The following is a 16,462-nucleotide window of genomic DNA, read 5'->3' as shown; positions in this document are numbered from 1 at the left end:
AACAGATCATATGTACATTTCTTTGACATTTGTGGGTGGGAGCACCTAGGGTTCTTAACAAGTTCCTTTTGCCCTGGCTCAGGGATTTATCTGCCCATAAGGATGTACACAGATATTTAACCACACCTGGCTGTCCTCAGGTCCTGGCTCTGCACTCAGAGATCATTTCTGGAAGGGAATCAAACCCAGGCTGGCTGCATGCAAGGCCTTAATCTCTGTACTTTCTCTCCACCAAAAGAATTAAAATTCTTTTCACATTTGCTCTTTCTGCTTTTCTAACCAACTTCTCTCAAACCCGGAAGACAAAGCCCAACCCAACAATGCTGCTGCGGTTGGAAATGCACAGAGGCAACAGACACGAATTCTTTGGCCTCCTCCTGCCTGTGCTCGGCTTCTCCTGGGATTCAGATCTGGGTTCAGATCTAGTAGGCTCTGTGACAGGAAGAACTGCCTGGCCATGGGCCGCAAAGGGAGTAGGCAGGCAGGCACACTTGGGTCAATTCTGTGGCCCGCTCCTTGGTGCAGGGCACTTTCTCTTCCACACCCGTGTCACTGCCCACACACTGGTCCTGGCCCCCAGCAGTCTCCTTTCTGTTTCCCAGAGGCCTGTTGGCCAAGTCCTTCGTTCAACTCATTCCTTACTTGGGAAAAAATAAAATAATCGAAAACAACAAGCGTGGTCCTGACCCTGAGTGGGTTCTGAGCTGTCACCTCATCTCTTAGACCCTTGAGGGTCCTGGAAGAAGCTCGTCTCATCCATCAACATTCTGAGCAGCCCGGGAAGCAGGCCAGGGCCCCCAAGTCACAGTCTGGAGGACCCTGAGTCCTAAACTGAAGGGAAGCTTCTGCTCTTCCTAAATGCCGGCCCCGGAGCAGCATCTGCAGCCCCTGCAAGCACCTGGGATGCATACGGCAGAAAACGGGACCTTGGGCAGAACCTGGGTTGGGCCAGAGAATGGTTAAAAAAAAAAATGAACGGGCATGTTTTTCTCCTCCAGAGAAAGATTCTGTCAGCCATGGAGGTGACAGGGAGCCACCCGAGCAAGTGCGGGTCTGGGGAGAAAGCCCTCCACTCAAGTTGCCAGCTTCTTCTACCCACGGTCACCTTTTTCCTCACACTCTTTGTCGAAACAGTCATCGTTTCTGGGAAGATGAGGCAGTTTTTAAGAAGCTCCCTGGAAGCCAGCAGGCTCACAGCAATCCAAGAGCTGGTGCAATAATATTGGATGCTATTTTGTTTTGCATGAGACTCTCGCTGCCGTGCCTGGCACCCTCCCCCTCTCTTCTACACTCTGGGCCACACCTCTTGTAGGGCTGAGACTATCCTGAGCCCACCAGACGCTTGGGCTCTCTGATGGCCAAGCTGTTTAGGTCTCCGCCTATGACTGAAAGTCAGACACACAGACGTCCCTAGCACATCTCTCATCACTGAGGCAGAAATCTCATTTCTGTACAGCTGAGATTCTCACTGCTCACTGGCCTTTCTGGAGCAGGGAGTGGGATGGGAGGAGGGCTTAGCAAGCAGTGCTGGGCCCCTCACTTAGCTAACTAGGTGTGCAATTTAATGCCAGAGCCTGAGGGTGTGGTGCTGCTCAGGCCCTGCAGTGGTGGGGGTGACATGGGCCATCCAGGTGGTGCTTGGGGGCCCTCTAGGGCCTCCCTCTGGGATGGTTGGGGCCCTAACCACTTTACTATCTCCCGGCCCCAGCAAAGATGATTCCTCTCTTCAGAGGATCTGGGAACCCTCATGTAGTGCCTGTCATGGGTCCAGAGTCTCAGCTGTCCCAGCATCTCAGTGGGTGCTCTCCTTGGTGGCTATTCTGCGTGCCAAGAGGGCAGAGGCTGAGGGCAGCTGAGACCATCTCTGCAAGGCACACAGGAAGGACCTAGGGACCCATGGAAGTGACAAGGAGTCAGTAAGTGAAATAGGAAGGGGCCTGGTGTGCTGGAATAGAGAGATGAGGAAAGAACTTTAAGTCCAAGGCCAGTCTTAGAGATTGCGCCCTAACGTGCATTGTTCTGCTTCTTCCCAGCTCTTCTTTAAATGATTAAAGCACTTGGACGAATGACCCCAAGGCCCGGGAAAGTGCAGCTGTAATGCCAGTGCCCCTGCTCATGCTGGGGAGGAGTATTCTGAGCACTTCCAGTGTGAAGAAAAATCCAGAAACTATAAAGTACCTGCAGTACTGGCTTTTTCTTTCTTTTTGGGTCACACCCGGCAATGCACAGGAGTTACTGCTGGCTCTGCACTCAGGAATTACTCCGGTGGTGCTCGGGGGACCATATGGAATGCTGGGAACTGAACCAGGTCGGCTGTGTGCAAGGCAAACGCTTTACCCGCTGTGCTATTGCCTCAGCCTTGTAGCACTGGCTTTTTCATGGTTTGAGATACAGTTTTAACTTAAAGACTTGATTTTCAAATCGTGAATGTCAGTGCTCTGTGAAGGACATCCAAGTTCCAAATGGGGCAGTGAAGGATTCGGGGGCCTGGTAAGAGCCAGTGAGTCATGTGAATTGCCAACTTCGAGGACTGTGGAGAGGAGGTGAGAGGAACAGGACTTACGTTCATTTTCCTTCGGCATCGAGAGAGGTTGAGGAGGAGAGACACCTTTAGCTCCCGGAAGGTTTTCAAGTCCTCACCAAACCCTTCTCTAGGGAACTTCTTCAGAGCATACTGGTAGCGCTGGGCGGCCTCCTTCACTTTCCCTTTCTAAGGGGAGTACAAGACGGCAAATCACACTACTGGTCCATGGAGGAAGCCAGTCTCTCCATTCCCTGTCTTCCTTTGCTCCTCAGTCATTACCAAGGCTCCCCCCAATCACATACCAGCCTACAGGTTGGGTTTTAGCCCATGGTGGTGGGTGCAATAGGGCACAGTGTTACAGGAAAACAGGTCCCCACTTTCTCGATTGCCAAGACACCACACTGGCTGTCTGCAGAGAAGCTTTTCATTGCCCGAGTGCATCTCTCTGTGACACATTGCACTTTCCAGTCCCAGCACTCCAAAATTAGCACTTACTTAATTAGCATTTTACTTATTATTATTGTTTTTGGGCCACACCTGGCAGTACTCAGGGCTTACTTCTGGCTCTGAGCTCAGGATCACTCCTGGCAAGCTCAGGGGACCACACAGGGTGCCAGGGATCGAAACCAGGTTAAACCATGTACAAGATAAGTGCCCTACCCTACCTACTGTACTATCACTCCGGCCCCTGGTGTTCTTCTGAGTCTTGTGTGGGAAGTTCTTTTCTCATTTGGTGCTCCATCATGCCTGTTCTCCAAGAGGGCATACTCTTCCTCATGTCTGCACTAAAACAGTCTAACAGAGGTTTCCCTCACTCATGCCATAAAAATAATAGGAATCGGCTTTCCCAGATTTTGAGAAAGGCATGGGGGAGGGTGGTAACAGAGAGGTGAACTCTGGAATCTGTGACGCCGTCTGCATGGGATGAAGCCCTTCTGTGACTAAGCTGAATGCCTGGTCACAGAAAGTTGGAAGATCCCTCCCATTTCTGGAGCAGCGCGAGACAATGCTGGTTTTCGCTTTTACCTCTTTCACTATGGAGATATTGGAGTCTCTTAAGACAGAATTCTGTGTGAACAGTAGTTTACTTGGCTCCTCTCGGCAGGAGGCAGAGGCCAGTGCTCGGCCTTGGGAGCAGTGTCATTATCAGATCCTTACACAGGACACCACAGGAAGGAGCTCCCTTCTGGGGAAGCTGTGTGGGATCAGTCGGCTCAGGACTCCTTTCCAGAAGCCCAAGAGTCGGCGTTCAGTAGATACCTGGGACTCTGGGCAGGAAGGGAAAGCAGTGCACTTCATCAGAATCATTTCCTCATCTCTGGGCTCTGGGATGTCTTGGTGCCACCTACTGGTGCCACCGGTGTCATCTTAGGGAGATGATTCCGCTAATCTTAATGTATGAGGTAACTGATATGAAATCTCCTCTGCAGGCCATGGGAGTCTGTGTTAGGGACGGAGCTTCAGCTTGAACTGTGAGCACAAAAAGACCCTCTCTTCCTCTTTGGCTGTTATTTAGGGTGTGACTTCAAGAATATCTTATACTTGCTATCTGACTCATAAACCCTTCCCTATCTTACTCAGGAATGCAAATAAGTTGATTACTACGATAGTTTGTAAGTCCATATGCATAAATTTGCACACTAAGATCAAGGCCTTGTTCCTACAGCCTGGAAGCATCTGCATGACAGACCCATTGGGGTCCCTGAAGCTTCCAGGTCCCACTGAGCAGATCCACTGAGCATCTATGTAACCACCTGTTACCAGCTGTTGGCACACAGAGGCCACTCTTGTTCTCCTGCTGGGAAGGCAACCCCCAGGAGCCTTCAGCCAAATGAGCCTGTCACTGAGGGATGAAATTTTCCCTTTGCGTAGAGAACAAGGATAAGAATCGTCTGGATTCTGGTAGGTTCTACCTGTAGAAAGCAGCCAGCGGTCATGTTTGGAGAAAAGTCGGCTCCTTGCTTCCCTCACCTTATAAAACATGTCCCCCTCTTCCATCAGCTTGCTCAACAGGATGATCATGATGTCTGGCTTGGAGGTGGCCATCGCCCATGTGGCTGGACCTGCAGTGTACAGGATGCATGATGGGTAAAAAACTCATACAATGTAAGGGTGGTAGGAAGCTAGGTGAAAAAAAACATCCTGGGGGAATTTCTGCTGAGAGAACAACTTGCTCCACAACAATTTCCTGGAGTATCTTATATGACTCCCTCTGCAAGGAAGCTGCACTGGATTTGTTTTCACCTTAAAATAAGAATCCGGAGACTGTGCGGGTCTGCAGGCTGACCACAGGGGGGCAGCAGAGCCTGCCTACTGTCGTGTGCCGGCACCGGCTGAGTCGAGTTATTTGCAGTCAGAAAATTGGAAGATGAGGTTTATAATGAATATCACAGATTTTTAAAAAAATCCAAAGGAGGGCCATATTTTAGAAACTGGGGCTCAAGACTCCCAGTTGCTCAGTCTCTTAATTTTGAAATACGTACTTTGCAGAGGGGCAATGCTTGGGAAGCTATACAGGCTCCCTTCATTTGCAAGGAATCGAACAGGACTCCCTGGGATTAACTTGGAACCAGGAGCACAGTTCGAATGAAGCAAGCCAGTGTTAAGAAGACTACTTTACCCACGAATGGAAAGAGCAGGTTAAACTGGTTAGTTTACAGATGCCTGGATTATTTCACAACTGAGCTTTTCAGGGTTAGTCATTAAAAGTTCAAGTTATTCTCTACAACAGTTATTAAAAAAAATCTTCTTTTAAGGTGAAGTAAATTAAAAGATTAGAGGTGTGGGGAACTCATGCAGGCTGAATCAAAGAGGAGAACGCAAAGCTGACCGCGCCATCAGACCACGCCTGATGCTGACAGCGGTGAGATATACCTCGTGGGCGACTCGGTAACGTCTGACAACCTTCAAAGAAAGGAGAAAACAAAAAGTTGTAGGAGAGGAAAAAAAAATGGATGAAGGTGAAAAAAAAAAGAAGAAGGAAAAAGCAGCAGTGAGAGGCAGCAGCAAAAAAGCCAGCATATCAGCCAACCCTGGTCTAGGTCTCTGGGCCGGGGAGCGGATGGGGCAGCAGCAGCAGGGGCCGGAGAGTGTGAAGCACATACAGAGCAAGGGAAAGCAGAGGCTCATGGCAGTGCAGGGATCCAGGATGCTCACAGGGCAGGGCTGGTACAGAGGCATCAGCACCAGGATGTGCCTGGTCAGAGCAGCCTCCTGGCTACGGCTACTGGGGCATGGCGATAACCATGTGGCTCTGAGTATTGGGGGACTGCAGACCGTGGCTCAGATGGTGTTTTATCTGGGCCAAGAGCCTTCCGGTTTGGATAGAGAAGAACTGGGCCAGGACAGAGGGGGAACTATATACACTCATACCAAATACCCAGGGCAGCCAGACCACTGGGCCAGTCTGGCCCCTGGGCACAGATGGCCAGCACCTCTTCCTTTCTCCTACCTATCTTGGCTCCTTTCTTCAGAAGAGTGACAACAACAGAAGTGTTCCGGCACCCCACTGCGCGATCCAAAGGACGCATTCCACTGTAGTCAACATGCTCGATCATGGCCCCGTGATCCACCAGGAACTGGACCTATGACATGGATGAAGAAGGACACTTTAGCACAAATGCAGTGGCTTGGTACTTGGTACAAGAGACTTCAGCTAACCTGAATTCAACTGCTGGTTTGAGTCAGGCTGGGTTCCCTCATGTATACATGAGGCCAGACTTACATATTCTTGATCTTTGTGTTTTGCCTTCCAGCCAGTACAGATCCAGGAACCTTTTCCAGCAATCATCAACACATACTTGCCCTCAGCCCTAGATAACATTTATGCACAGAGACTTCATATATCTCTATGAATATGTATGAAATCTATTACATAGACGTTATTGTCTAGTATCACAAAGAACCTTCCTTAACCCCCCTTTTTATGGGGGGTGTTTATCTAAACCAAGTGGTGCTCAGGAGACCTAAGGGCCCCTCCCAGTGATTCTCAGCCAACTGGGCTGTAGGTCCAGTGCCAGGACCTGAGGATGTGGTGCCGCTCTGGCCCTGTGGTGCTGGTGGTACCTGGGCCACCACGGTAGTCCTCAGGACTGGTGCTGGAGGAGCTATGTGGTGCTGACCACATGTCAGGACCGTGTCTGAACTCCTGTCCTATCTTCCGAGCCCCCCTTGAAGAGTTTAAAGGCACTTACCACCTCAGCGTCACCATAGAAAGCTGCCAGATCCAGTGGTGTGCGGCCATTCTTGTCGGCATGGTCTGTCGCTGCGCCATTATCCACCAGGGAACGTACCACTGAGAGGTGACCCTTCAAACAAGCCCAGCTGAGGGCTGTCAATCCTTCTTTGTCCATTAGCGCAATGGAGGCACCTACAAGAAAAACACGGATCTGGGCAAACAGGAATAGCAGGGACATACAAGAAGGGAGGGCGCTATCTCAATGGAGCTGTTAAACAGATCCTCCAAGGTGTCAGGAGGAGATGGTCCGGCCGTTGCTTTTCCTTATCCTTAGATTTTACTACTTTCTTGTGAAAATTCTCTACTTCGGACAAGAGCAGGAATACAGTCTGTCGAATCTCGCAGACACACCTGCAGCCTCCTCGTGTCCCCTAAGTGTGGGAAACTTTTCCACTGCTCATGACTTGCCTCTTTTATTGGTCCTCAAGGACGCATCTCAAATCCCCCTGCCTTCAAGAAGCTTCTCCCAGCTCAACTGTTTCCTTGACTTAAATGTGCAACATGGTCAGCTCCCTCACTAAGCTATACACCTGCCGTTACTATGTGTGCATTTTGCTTGCATGTGATCAGTTCTCAAGGAATGTTTTCTTGAGCCTTAGCACAATATAGACTCTTTGGAGGATCTCATAAGATGGCACTTAAGTATCTGTTTATCATTGATGACAATGCCACTGGCTACTCTTTCCCTCCTGAGAAAGTGGAGAAAAGGCACTCATGTGAAGAGGATGAGCCCAGGTCACAGAGAAAACCCAGAGTTTGTTAAAACTTCAATAACCCCATGCCTCTTCTTCCGCCCCTTTTACATTCTGCATCAGTTTCCTCTCAACGTTTCTGTTTTGACTGGTAAGATTCAAGATACCTCGCACACTGATTGGTAGTCAAGAGCTCAGATGCACAAATTTTTGGTTCTTAGTGTACATGCTCTTGGATGTAAAGAATCTGCCATTTACTTGCTAGTTTTGAAGAGTACCCAGGGCAACGTCTTTCACAGAATTGGCAGGACTAGTGGCTGAATTAGAGATGAGCCTAATGGTACAAGGACGAGTTTCCAGGCTGCCTCCTCAGCTGGACAGAACACAGATGTCAGAACAAGCTTCTGACCGGCCAGAGTCAGGCTGAGGGGAAACCCAAGTGTTACAGGATACCTTTGTATCCCTGCAGGTTAGAGAGCTGGACATCTCAAAGCAGGATGGTGGGCTGAAACGTACCTTAGCTCTAAAACCTCATGTGAGCCATTTATGTGCTGAATCATGTTTTCATAGTGGATCATTTAAATATTGAGTTATCACTTCATTATAGTTGCAATGAAAACAGTGACTCTAATATGGAATAGATTTGAATATGGACAAATTAAGGGAATTTTCTCAGACGGCAGTGGAAAAAGTCGGCTGTGGATGGAGATTACAGATAAAGTGATTTTTCAAAGACAAGGAAAGCTGGAATTTAAGAAATCAAAGAGGCATATGAAGCAACCCATATGTTCAATTCTTTTGGAAATTCAATTTGTAATTCCTCTTTTCTTCCCTTTGCTGTTAGATAATGAAATCACAGTTCTCTCAAGTATAAATCTAAAAAACAAAAACAAAACAAACAAACAAACAAAAAACCTTTGGAGTACTGGGCCAGAGTGACAGAACAGTGGGTAGGGTGCTTGCCTTGGAAGTGGAAGACCTCGGTTCGATGCCTGGCATATCAGACAGTCCCCCAAGCATAGCCAGGAGTATTTCCTAAATGCAGAGCCAGGAGTAGATCCTGAGCATAGCTGGGTATGACTCCATAAACAAACCCCCAACACGTGGAGTACCTTCCACTCAGCTATTTATTTCCTATGGCTAGTTAATCTTTAATTTTCCCTAGTCCCTCACCCTAAGTATTTTTTCTACCTGGCCTGTTTCATTTTAACATCTGGAATTGCATCTGGATCAGGGTCTCATTACCTCTCGTCTTCTCTATTACAATGGTTCCCTAACTGTTCCCCTGGTCCACTTTAATTTTTCCATCAAATCTACCATTCACATTACTGCCAGTGGATTTATTTTTGAAGTATAGTTCTGGCATCATCTTCCCTTTTAAAAAATCTTGAAAGACTCCCCATTGTCTTAGAATTAAATCCAAACTCTTTAATCTGTTCCTTTCAAATTCTTGCCACATATATTCCCAATTTTATTTCTCAACAGTCTGTATGAACTTCCCAAACCTGTAATTGTACTTTTCTTTCTTTTGACCTTTCATTTATATTATTTCCCCTTCCTAAATACAGAACATTTTCCATTTTTAAACTCTAAAGTCTTTCATATTCTAGTTCAAATATCTTTATCAGAAAACTTAGGATTCTCAACTTTTTAAGGTATTTATCTTTGTTTCACCCTTTCCATGCCAGATTACAGACCCTTATTGAGGGCATGAATTGTAGCGTACTAATTAAAAGAAAAAAAATCACTTAGCTTCTAGTATAGTGCTCTGCAAATGATGTAGGCTAAATAAATGTGAAGTGACTGGCACAATGGAAGCTGATGCAAGTATAAGTTAAGAAAAGTGTGCAAAGACCAGATCATCTGAGTGGTGAAGGATTTGTATTTGGCAAGTGGCCAACTCCATGTAGCTCTTGAAAGGTGGCAGTGGCCAAAGGGGTCTGACCATTTTTCCAGTAAATGCAGACTGTCTCAGTCATGTATTTGAGTCACATCTCATTCTGAGACTTGAGGTGTCACTTCCTTCCTCTCTGAGCCCAGCCCAACTGAAGCGAGGAGAGAGACGCTGAACTCTTGTGCAGATTCTGCTCTGCACTCTTGTGCAGATTGCGCTCTGCACAGTGCAAACTGCTCTCCGATGCTGAGCCTGAAATTGTGGAAACAAATCTTTAGAAGACAGAGCCAAAACAAAGTGCCCCTCACTGCTCCAACCTGGGCACAGATCTCCAAGTGCTATGGACAGCACTATGGAAATTCAGGTCAGTTTCCTAACTGCAGAGGCTAACTGGAATGAAGCCATGATGGCAGGTCATACTCATACTATCGTCTACCTCATGCAAATGAATGATAACACTCCTGGATCTGGTACCAGGGAACCACCTGAAGTGGTTAGTCACTGAAGTCTTCTTACTTTAAAGGCCTCCCAACGCTCACCACTATTTTCCAAAGATGAGTGAGGCCACAGAAATGAAAAGGATTCTGCAATTATTTTGAAATGGTGAGGTGGCCACAAATTCCTAGAATGTACTTCTCATTCACCAAGACCATGTTTCAGTTAGTAAATCTCGAAAGGAATTTATTACAATGGCAGGATAAAAATATACTGATACTTGAACAGGGTTCCCTTGTCTTCAATTACCTTAATTGCCACTTGCTTCCTTTAGATACAAGAAAAAGAAATCAGTTGTGCAGGCTTATAAAAGAATTAATAAAATTAATATCCGAATATAATTTTTCCACTGGGGATGTGGCTCAGAGGTAGAGCACAGGCCTCAGATGTGTGAAGCTCAGGGTTTGATCTCTGGACACCTGGACACACACACACACACACACACACACACACACACACAAACACTCTTTTTCTCTTCTCACCCCATTCTGAAGAGGAGCACTAAGTAAACATTTAAAAAAAAATCAATGCCTGGAGAAAACAGATTTGAATTAAGAGTTTAGAACACTGCGGAAGTTAAGTTGATCTGTATACCAAAAATCTATCAAGTCATAAGCAGAAACTGTCAGAGTTGGAAGGTCTCCATTAAGATGGACTTTTATTTTCTGACCTACAGGATTAATTTACAAATAATTTTTTTTTAATTTACACAGAGTTTTTTGACCACACACAGCTGTACTCAGGACTTACTCCTGGCAGTGCTCTGGGAACCTATAGGGTCAAATCAGGGCTGGCCACATCCATGGTTAAGTGCCTTAACCCCTGTACTATCTCTCCTGCTCCAGAAATATAAATTATTAACCTCTTGTCTCCATCAGGAGTTCCTTGCATTATTATGGGCACTGAACAACTGGTTCTGGCATTCGAGTACTGACCTTGTGCAAGCAGGAAGTCCACAGTTCCCAGATGGCCTTCTGAAGCAGCCATCATCAAGGGAGTCCGGCCCTGCTTGTCTGCCATGTTGACGTCAGCTCCATGGGTAAGTAACAGATCAACAATCTGTAGGTGCAGAGAAACAGGGACCAATCAGCTGGGAAGAGCTACCGAGTGGCTGTGCATGCTGTTCCCTACGCTGTCTAAATTCCGCTGTCTTCACGTCATTTATGCATCTAACTTCCCATGGCAAGAGCCCCCTCAAGCCACTGCTCAGCTCAGCATGTGATTTGCTCACCAAGTCTTCCAGGAAAAGTCAAATGAGAAATCTGAATGTTCAACTCTAAATGTCTGACTCAGCCACTGAGGAAAATATTTTACCAAAGGCAAAAATGTGGATTATACAACCTCAAAATGGGAGTTCCAACATGAACCAAGAGTCATTTTACCAACTGGGTGTTGCAAATCTGCCTTTGCAACACTGAACAGGGCAAGCAAATGTCATCATCTCTAGCTTCCAGAGCCATACTCAGTGTACACATGAGCAATTACCCAGAGTCCAAATCAGGTGGAAGGATCCCCTGATTGAAACTTATACACCTGACACTCCCCTAGGAAGTCTGTGAGGCCTGCGACTAAGAGAGCAGCAACAATCTCTTGCGCTATGGCCTTTCAGAAAATCTACGGACATTGAAAACACCCCCATCACAACGATGATTCTATAATTTAACTTCCATATTCTCAATTAACCCTCAAAACTGATGACGGCTGGGTTCCAAAGCCTTGATATTTGTTTGCTCTTTGTATTAAAAACTCCCACCTAAAACTCACTCTTGCCTGAAGGACTGGGAGAGGCTGCCCTTCTTACCTGCCAGTGGCCCTGGCGAACGGTGCTGAAGAGGGGCACTGCCCCACGGCGATTTGGCTGGGCTACTGCTGCCCCTTGTTCCAAGAGCAGGCGACACACGTCCAATTTGCCCCTTCCTGCTGCAGCTGTCAGGGCTAAGGGAAGCGAACACAGGCTGAGGATAGGTGTTCTGACCCGCTCTAGCCTCCATGTTAAGTATGCCAGTCCCTGCTACTTTACTTCCAAGAACAGTGAGTGCCGTGACATTTTCCAGGAAGGACATAAAATAAGATTTAAATAGGCCACCAAAAGGGCGACAGTGATAGTACAGGAATATGGCATTTGCCTTGCACATGGCTGACCCAGTTGGATCCCCAGCATTCCATATGGTCTCTTAAGCACTGCCAAGAGTAATTCCTGAGTGCAAAGCCAGGAGTAAGCCCTTGAACCACCGGGCGTGGCCCCCCCAACTAACAAAAAACAAGTGAAATAGGTCTACAATATATGGAGACAATTATGGCAAATTTATCAAGCAACTTACCTGTAATCAAACTCACTTGCTTTCATTTTCTCACACAGACTGTGTCCTGTTTTGATCTATGGTTTTTTGGTACCTTTCTCTGGCTACACTTTATGTGTATGTGCAACACAGAGAGAAGAGCCTCTGCACAGTTGGGTCTCTCAGAATTACCTAGGAACCACCTCTGGCCGACCTCTACTCCTGGGCCCTTAAATCCAAAGAATGAAAGTTGGAAATTGCAGCCAAAGGGCCTGGGGCCAGTTTCATTTGTTTTTTTTCATTAGTTGTGACAGAAATTTCTAGTGCCTTTGCAATCATTTTTATATGAGGGGTCAGAACTGTTTAAGGTAGTAGTCTGAAAATAGAGAAAAGTTTAAACAAAGATTTTCCCCCACAAAATTGTAAAATCACAGAGTCACAAAAACAGTTTAGTGAATACAAGGGAAATAAACAGTAGAAAGAAGCTTACGTATTCCTTTTTGTGCTATTATCCACAGTTTGATATTTGATATGGTGTAAATTTTATTAGTGCCTATGCCTACCTCTATAGCAGCAAAAGGAATTTTATTTATTTTGCTTTTTGGACCACACCTGGTGGTGCTCTGGGGTCAAGCGATAGTCCAGTGGGCAGGGCACTTGCATGTAGCTGACCTGGGTTCAATCCCTGGCATCCCAATTTGGTCCCCTGAGGACCACCAGGAGTAATTACTGAGCACAGAACCAGGAGTCACCCCAGAGCGTCGCTGAGTGTGACCCCCAAACAAAAATCAAACAAAGAAACACGTAGTGATGCCCAGGGGCTATTCCTGGCTCTGTGCTCACATGAATTTAGAAACATACTTTTGCTAAGCAAATCTGAGCAAGCATATATTTTGTCTCATTTAACTAAGGTATATATCCACCAGTGTTTTATTTCATTTGTTGTTTTTGGACCACACCCAGTCGTGCTCAGGGCTCCTGGCGCTGGGCTCACGGGTCATTCCTGGCAGTACTTTGGTTATACGTGGTACTAGGGATTGAACTGATCACTTGGCACTTGACTTCCCGTTAATCATTGATTTGCTCAAGCGGGTGCCAGTAACGTCTCCATTCGTCCCTGTTGCGTGCTAGTGTAGCCCAATGGCGTCTGTTCATTCTAGGAACACGAAGAGCCTCAAACCGATTGTTCAGGGTCTTGACGAAGAAGTCTGGCTATTTGGCAGGTGGGCGGCCACACAATCTTTTGATGTCCCGTGGAATCCAGTTGGTAATGGCTCCTCTAGTCCAGTGGTTGTCTCCAAATCTCATTATGTGTCCTGCCCATCTGATTTTCGACGCCTTGGCAAACAAGACAGCGTCCCTGATTCTTGACCTTTGATGGAGGTTGGAACTCCGGAATCTTTCTCTCATTTGAGTGAAGTGTGATACTCCAAGCATAGCTCTTTCAATTCCTCTTTGGGAGACCCGAATAGAGTTCTCATCCTGTTTTCGGGGGCCCAGGTCTCTGAGGCGTATGTTAATGCAGGAAGAACAGTGGAATCGAAGAGATGTGCCCGGAGCCGGAGGTTCTTTGTCCTCTAAGCTATTTCCTCGATGTTCTTGAAGGCGTTCCAAGCCACTCTCTTCCTCCTGCGCAACTCAGGTGCCAGGTCATTCATTATGTTGATTTCTCGACCTAGGTACACATAACTGTTGCATTCAGAGATGGTCATTCTGTTGAGAGTGAATGGAACATCAGGAACGAGACTGTTTCTCATAAACATTGTCTTCATGAGATTCAGCTGGAGTCCGACCTTTCCACACTCATGGTCGAAGTCGGCCAGCATTTGTGCCACTTGGCTAATGTTTGGTGTTATTAGAATGATGTCATTAGTGAAGCGGAGGTGGTGTAGTTGCCGACTGTCTATCTTCACTCCCATTCCTTCCCATTCCAGTTGTCACATGACATTCTCGAGGGTAGTACATAAAGAGCTGAAGAGTTTCGGTGAAATGGCATCACCCTGCCGAACCCTTCTCTTGACATCGATGATCACTTCTTTGTAGAATGGTGAGATCCTGGTAGTGAATCTGTAATACAGCTCACAGAGAATCCTGATGTATTGAGTATGAATGCCCTGATTGGCTAGGGCTTCGATGACTGCTTCCATCTCAACAGAATCAAAGGCCTTCTTTAAATCAATGAATGTTAGACAGAGTGGCATCTTGAACTCCAGAGAAACCTCAATGAACTTGGATATCGTGTGGATATGGCCGATCGTGCTGAATCCTTTGCGGAACCCAGCTTGCTCTCATGGTTGTCCTTCATCTAGTGTTCTGCCAATCCTATTCAGGACGACTGAGTGAACCGCTTGTAGATGACAGACAATAGGCAGATCAGGCGATAGTTGCCAATGTCGTGGATGCCTCCCTTCTTGTACAGTAGTCCAGTTCTGCTGGTTTTCCACTGGGACGAAATCTTGCATTCAGACAGGTAGTACATAAAGAGCTGAGCCAGTGTATTGATGAGTACTGATGGCAGGTTCTTCGGGTATTCAGATCTGACCTTGTCTGGGACAGGTGCTGTTCGTTTCTTTACCAACGAAATGGTGTGTCAGATTTCGGAAGGGAGAGCATTGGGATCAACATATCCATCCTGCGGAATTTGGTATGTGGGCAGGCAGATGTGGCTATCAAAGAGATCTGAGTAGAAGTCATGGATAATCTTCTCCATTGCCCTTCTGGAAGATGTGATAGATCCATCAGGACATTGGAGGGCAGTCATCTTGGTCTTGTAGTTGGTGAAGGACAGGCAAGCATTAAGAATGCTTTTCTCGGCTTCTGCCGCATTTACCAGCACTGCTGCTCTTCTCTCTTTGAGGTCTTCCTGTATCGCATCTCTGCACTGCTTTGCAAGCTCGGACGTTCGCATGAGGTTGCCTGAGGCATGTGCCAAACCATGATGGCGAATAAGCTCAAGAGTTTTCGAAGACAGGTTATTTTTTTGTGGCTATCTCTCTCGGCATTCCTCGCACAATCATGGACGTGCTGAACCAGTCGACTGTATTCCTCGTCAATGTTGTCAACAATGGCATCTTCCCATGTTGCAGCAATAGTGCCAAAGAGCTCCCAGTTGGTGGGTCATTCTGAGAGTTCTCTTCTTAAACTTTGCAGCCCTTTCTCCTCGCTCTGTGAAGTAGAATTTTGCATGAAGGAGACGGTGGTCTGATTCCATTTGGAATTTTGGGACAACAGCGACATCGGTCAGGCAAAACCATCAGTTGAATATGATGTGGTCAATTTCGCTGTGGAACTGTCCACTGGGAGACTCCCATGTACAACATTTAGATTCGGCCTTCTGAAACTGTGAGTTACCATGGGATGGTCTTGGTCGACATGATGAACTCAGACAGTCTCTCACCCTCTTTGTTCCATTCTAGGCCATGGGTCCCAATGTGGAGTTTTTTGGCTCATCTTCTCGGTCTTATCTTGGCATTAAAATCACCGACAATGATCCTGTAGAAGGTGTGGTCTTTACAGAACTTCTCCAGCTCCATGTAGAACTTCTCAATTTCTCCTTCATCATAATTGGATGTTGGTGCATAGATAACGAAGACAGAAACTGCCAGCAGTGAGCCACATCTATTCAAGTGTCCGATTCGGGTTGTTAGGCATTCGAATGAATAATGCTCATGGCCAAGTTCGTGTTGACAAGGACACCGATACCTCCGATGCCTCTTTTGTCGCATATTCTGAGGAACAGTTCTTCACCAGTGTCGAAAACGGCGTGATGTGATTGATGCCTTCTTGTTTCGCGTGATGTGATTGATGCCTTCTTGTCTCAGTCAGACCAATGATGTTGTACTTGATCTTTTGCGCTTGTACCATCGGGTCCTCAATGGATGCATCTGATGCCAGCGTACATGCATTGAATGTACAGACAATCATTTTTGTCTTTCTTCGTTTTGGCAGCCTAGTTTGGCCTTGAGATTTTATCAGACTCTCCTTCCACATCCTTCTAAACGCTGCCACTGCTGTATTGGTGACTCCTTCAGGGTCAGGGGAATGAGACCCATTGTATTTACTGGTTTTGGCATATTGAATACGCCACGGATAGTTTGCCAGGCTCTGCCTTGTGGGTGTGTGACCTCAACTGCCTCCACTACCCAGCCACCACCATGCTCCAGGACACTTTCCGGACACTCAGGCCGAGACTCACGCACGAGTGAAGCCCCACAGAACAAGATAAGTGGAACTCTGAGACCCTGGACTCCAGGCTCAATGGACCCGGGGACAGGGACAGAGATCCTCTGCTTGCTCCCACCAACCATAGGTGACGAAGGGATTAAAACCAGGAGCCCCACC

At 46.9% G+C, this 16,462-nt stretch overlaps 1 protein-coding gene across 8 annotated transcripts in view; it reads right to left on the bottom strand.

Moving 5' to 3' along the window:
* The window catches only part of TANC2 (tetratricopeptide repeat, ankyrin repeat and coiled-coil containing 2), a 413,565-nt gene that overhangs the window by 4,273 nt on the left and 392,830 nt on the right, over window positions 1-16,462 (bottom strand). For 7 of the 8 annotated variants that reach the window (XM_056126689.1, XM_056126692.1, XM_056126693.1 and 4 more), the window contains 7 exons: window positions 11,644-11,777; window positions 10,778-10,901; window positions 6,718-6,893; window positions 5,976-6,108; window positions 5,399-5,428; window positions 4,496-4,587; window positions 2,564-2,710 (listed from right to left, as the gene is read on the bottom strand). In XM_056126689.1, the coding sequence (XP_055982664.1) occupies window positions 2,564-2,710; window positions 4,496-4,587; window positions 5,399-5,428; window positions 5,976-6,108; window positions 6,718-6,893; window positions 10,778-10,901; window positions 11,644-11,777 (836 nt within the window). The remainder of the gene's footprint in view (window positions 1-2,563; window positions 2,711-4,495; window positions 4,588-5,398; window positions 5,429-5,975; window positions 6,109-6,717; window positions 6,894-10,777; window positions 10,902-11,643; window positions 11,778-16,462) is intronic. The other variant, XM_056126691.1, reaches the window with a different exon arrangement.

The sequence above is a fragment of the Sorex fumeus genome, unplaced genomic scaffold (assembly GCF_029834395.1).
Source record: "Sorex fumeus unplaced genomic scaffold, SorFum_2.1 ptg000063l, whole genome shotgun sequence".
NCBI classification, from domain to species: domain Eukaryota; kingdom Metazoa; phylum Chordata; class Mammalia; order Eulipotyphla; family Soricidae; genus Sorex; species Sorex fumeus.
Note: the sequence above shows the minus strand (reverse complement) of the source record. Positions and strands in the feature narration are given on the sequence as shown.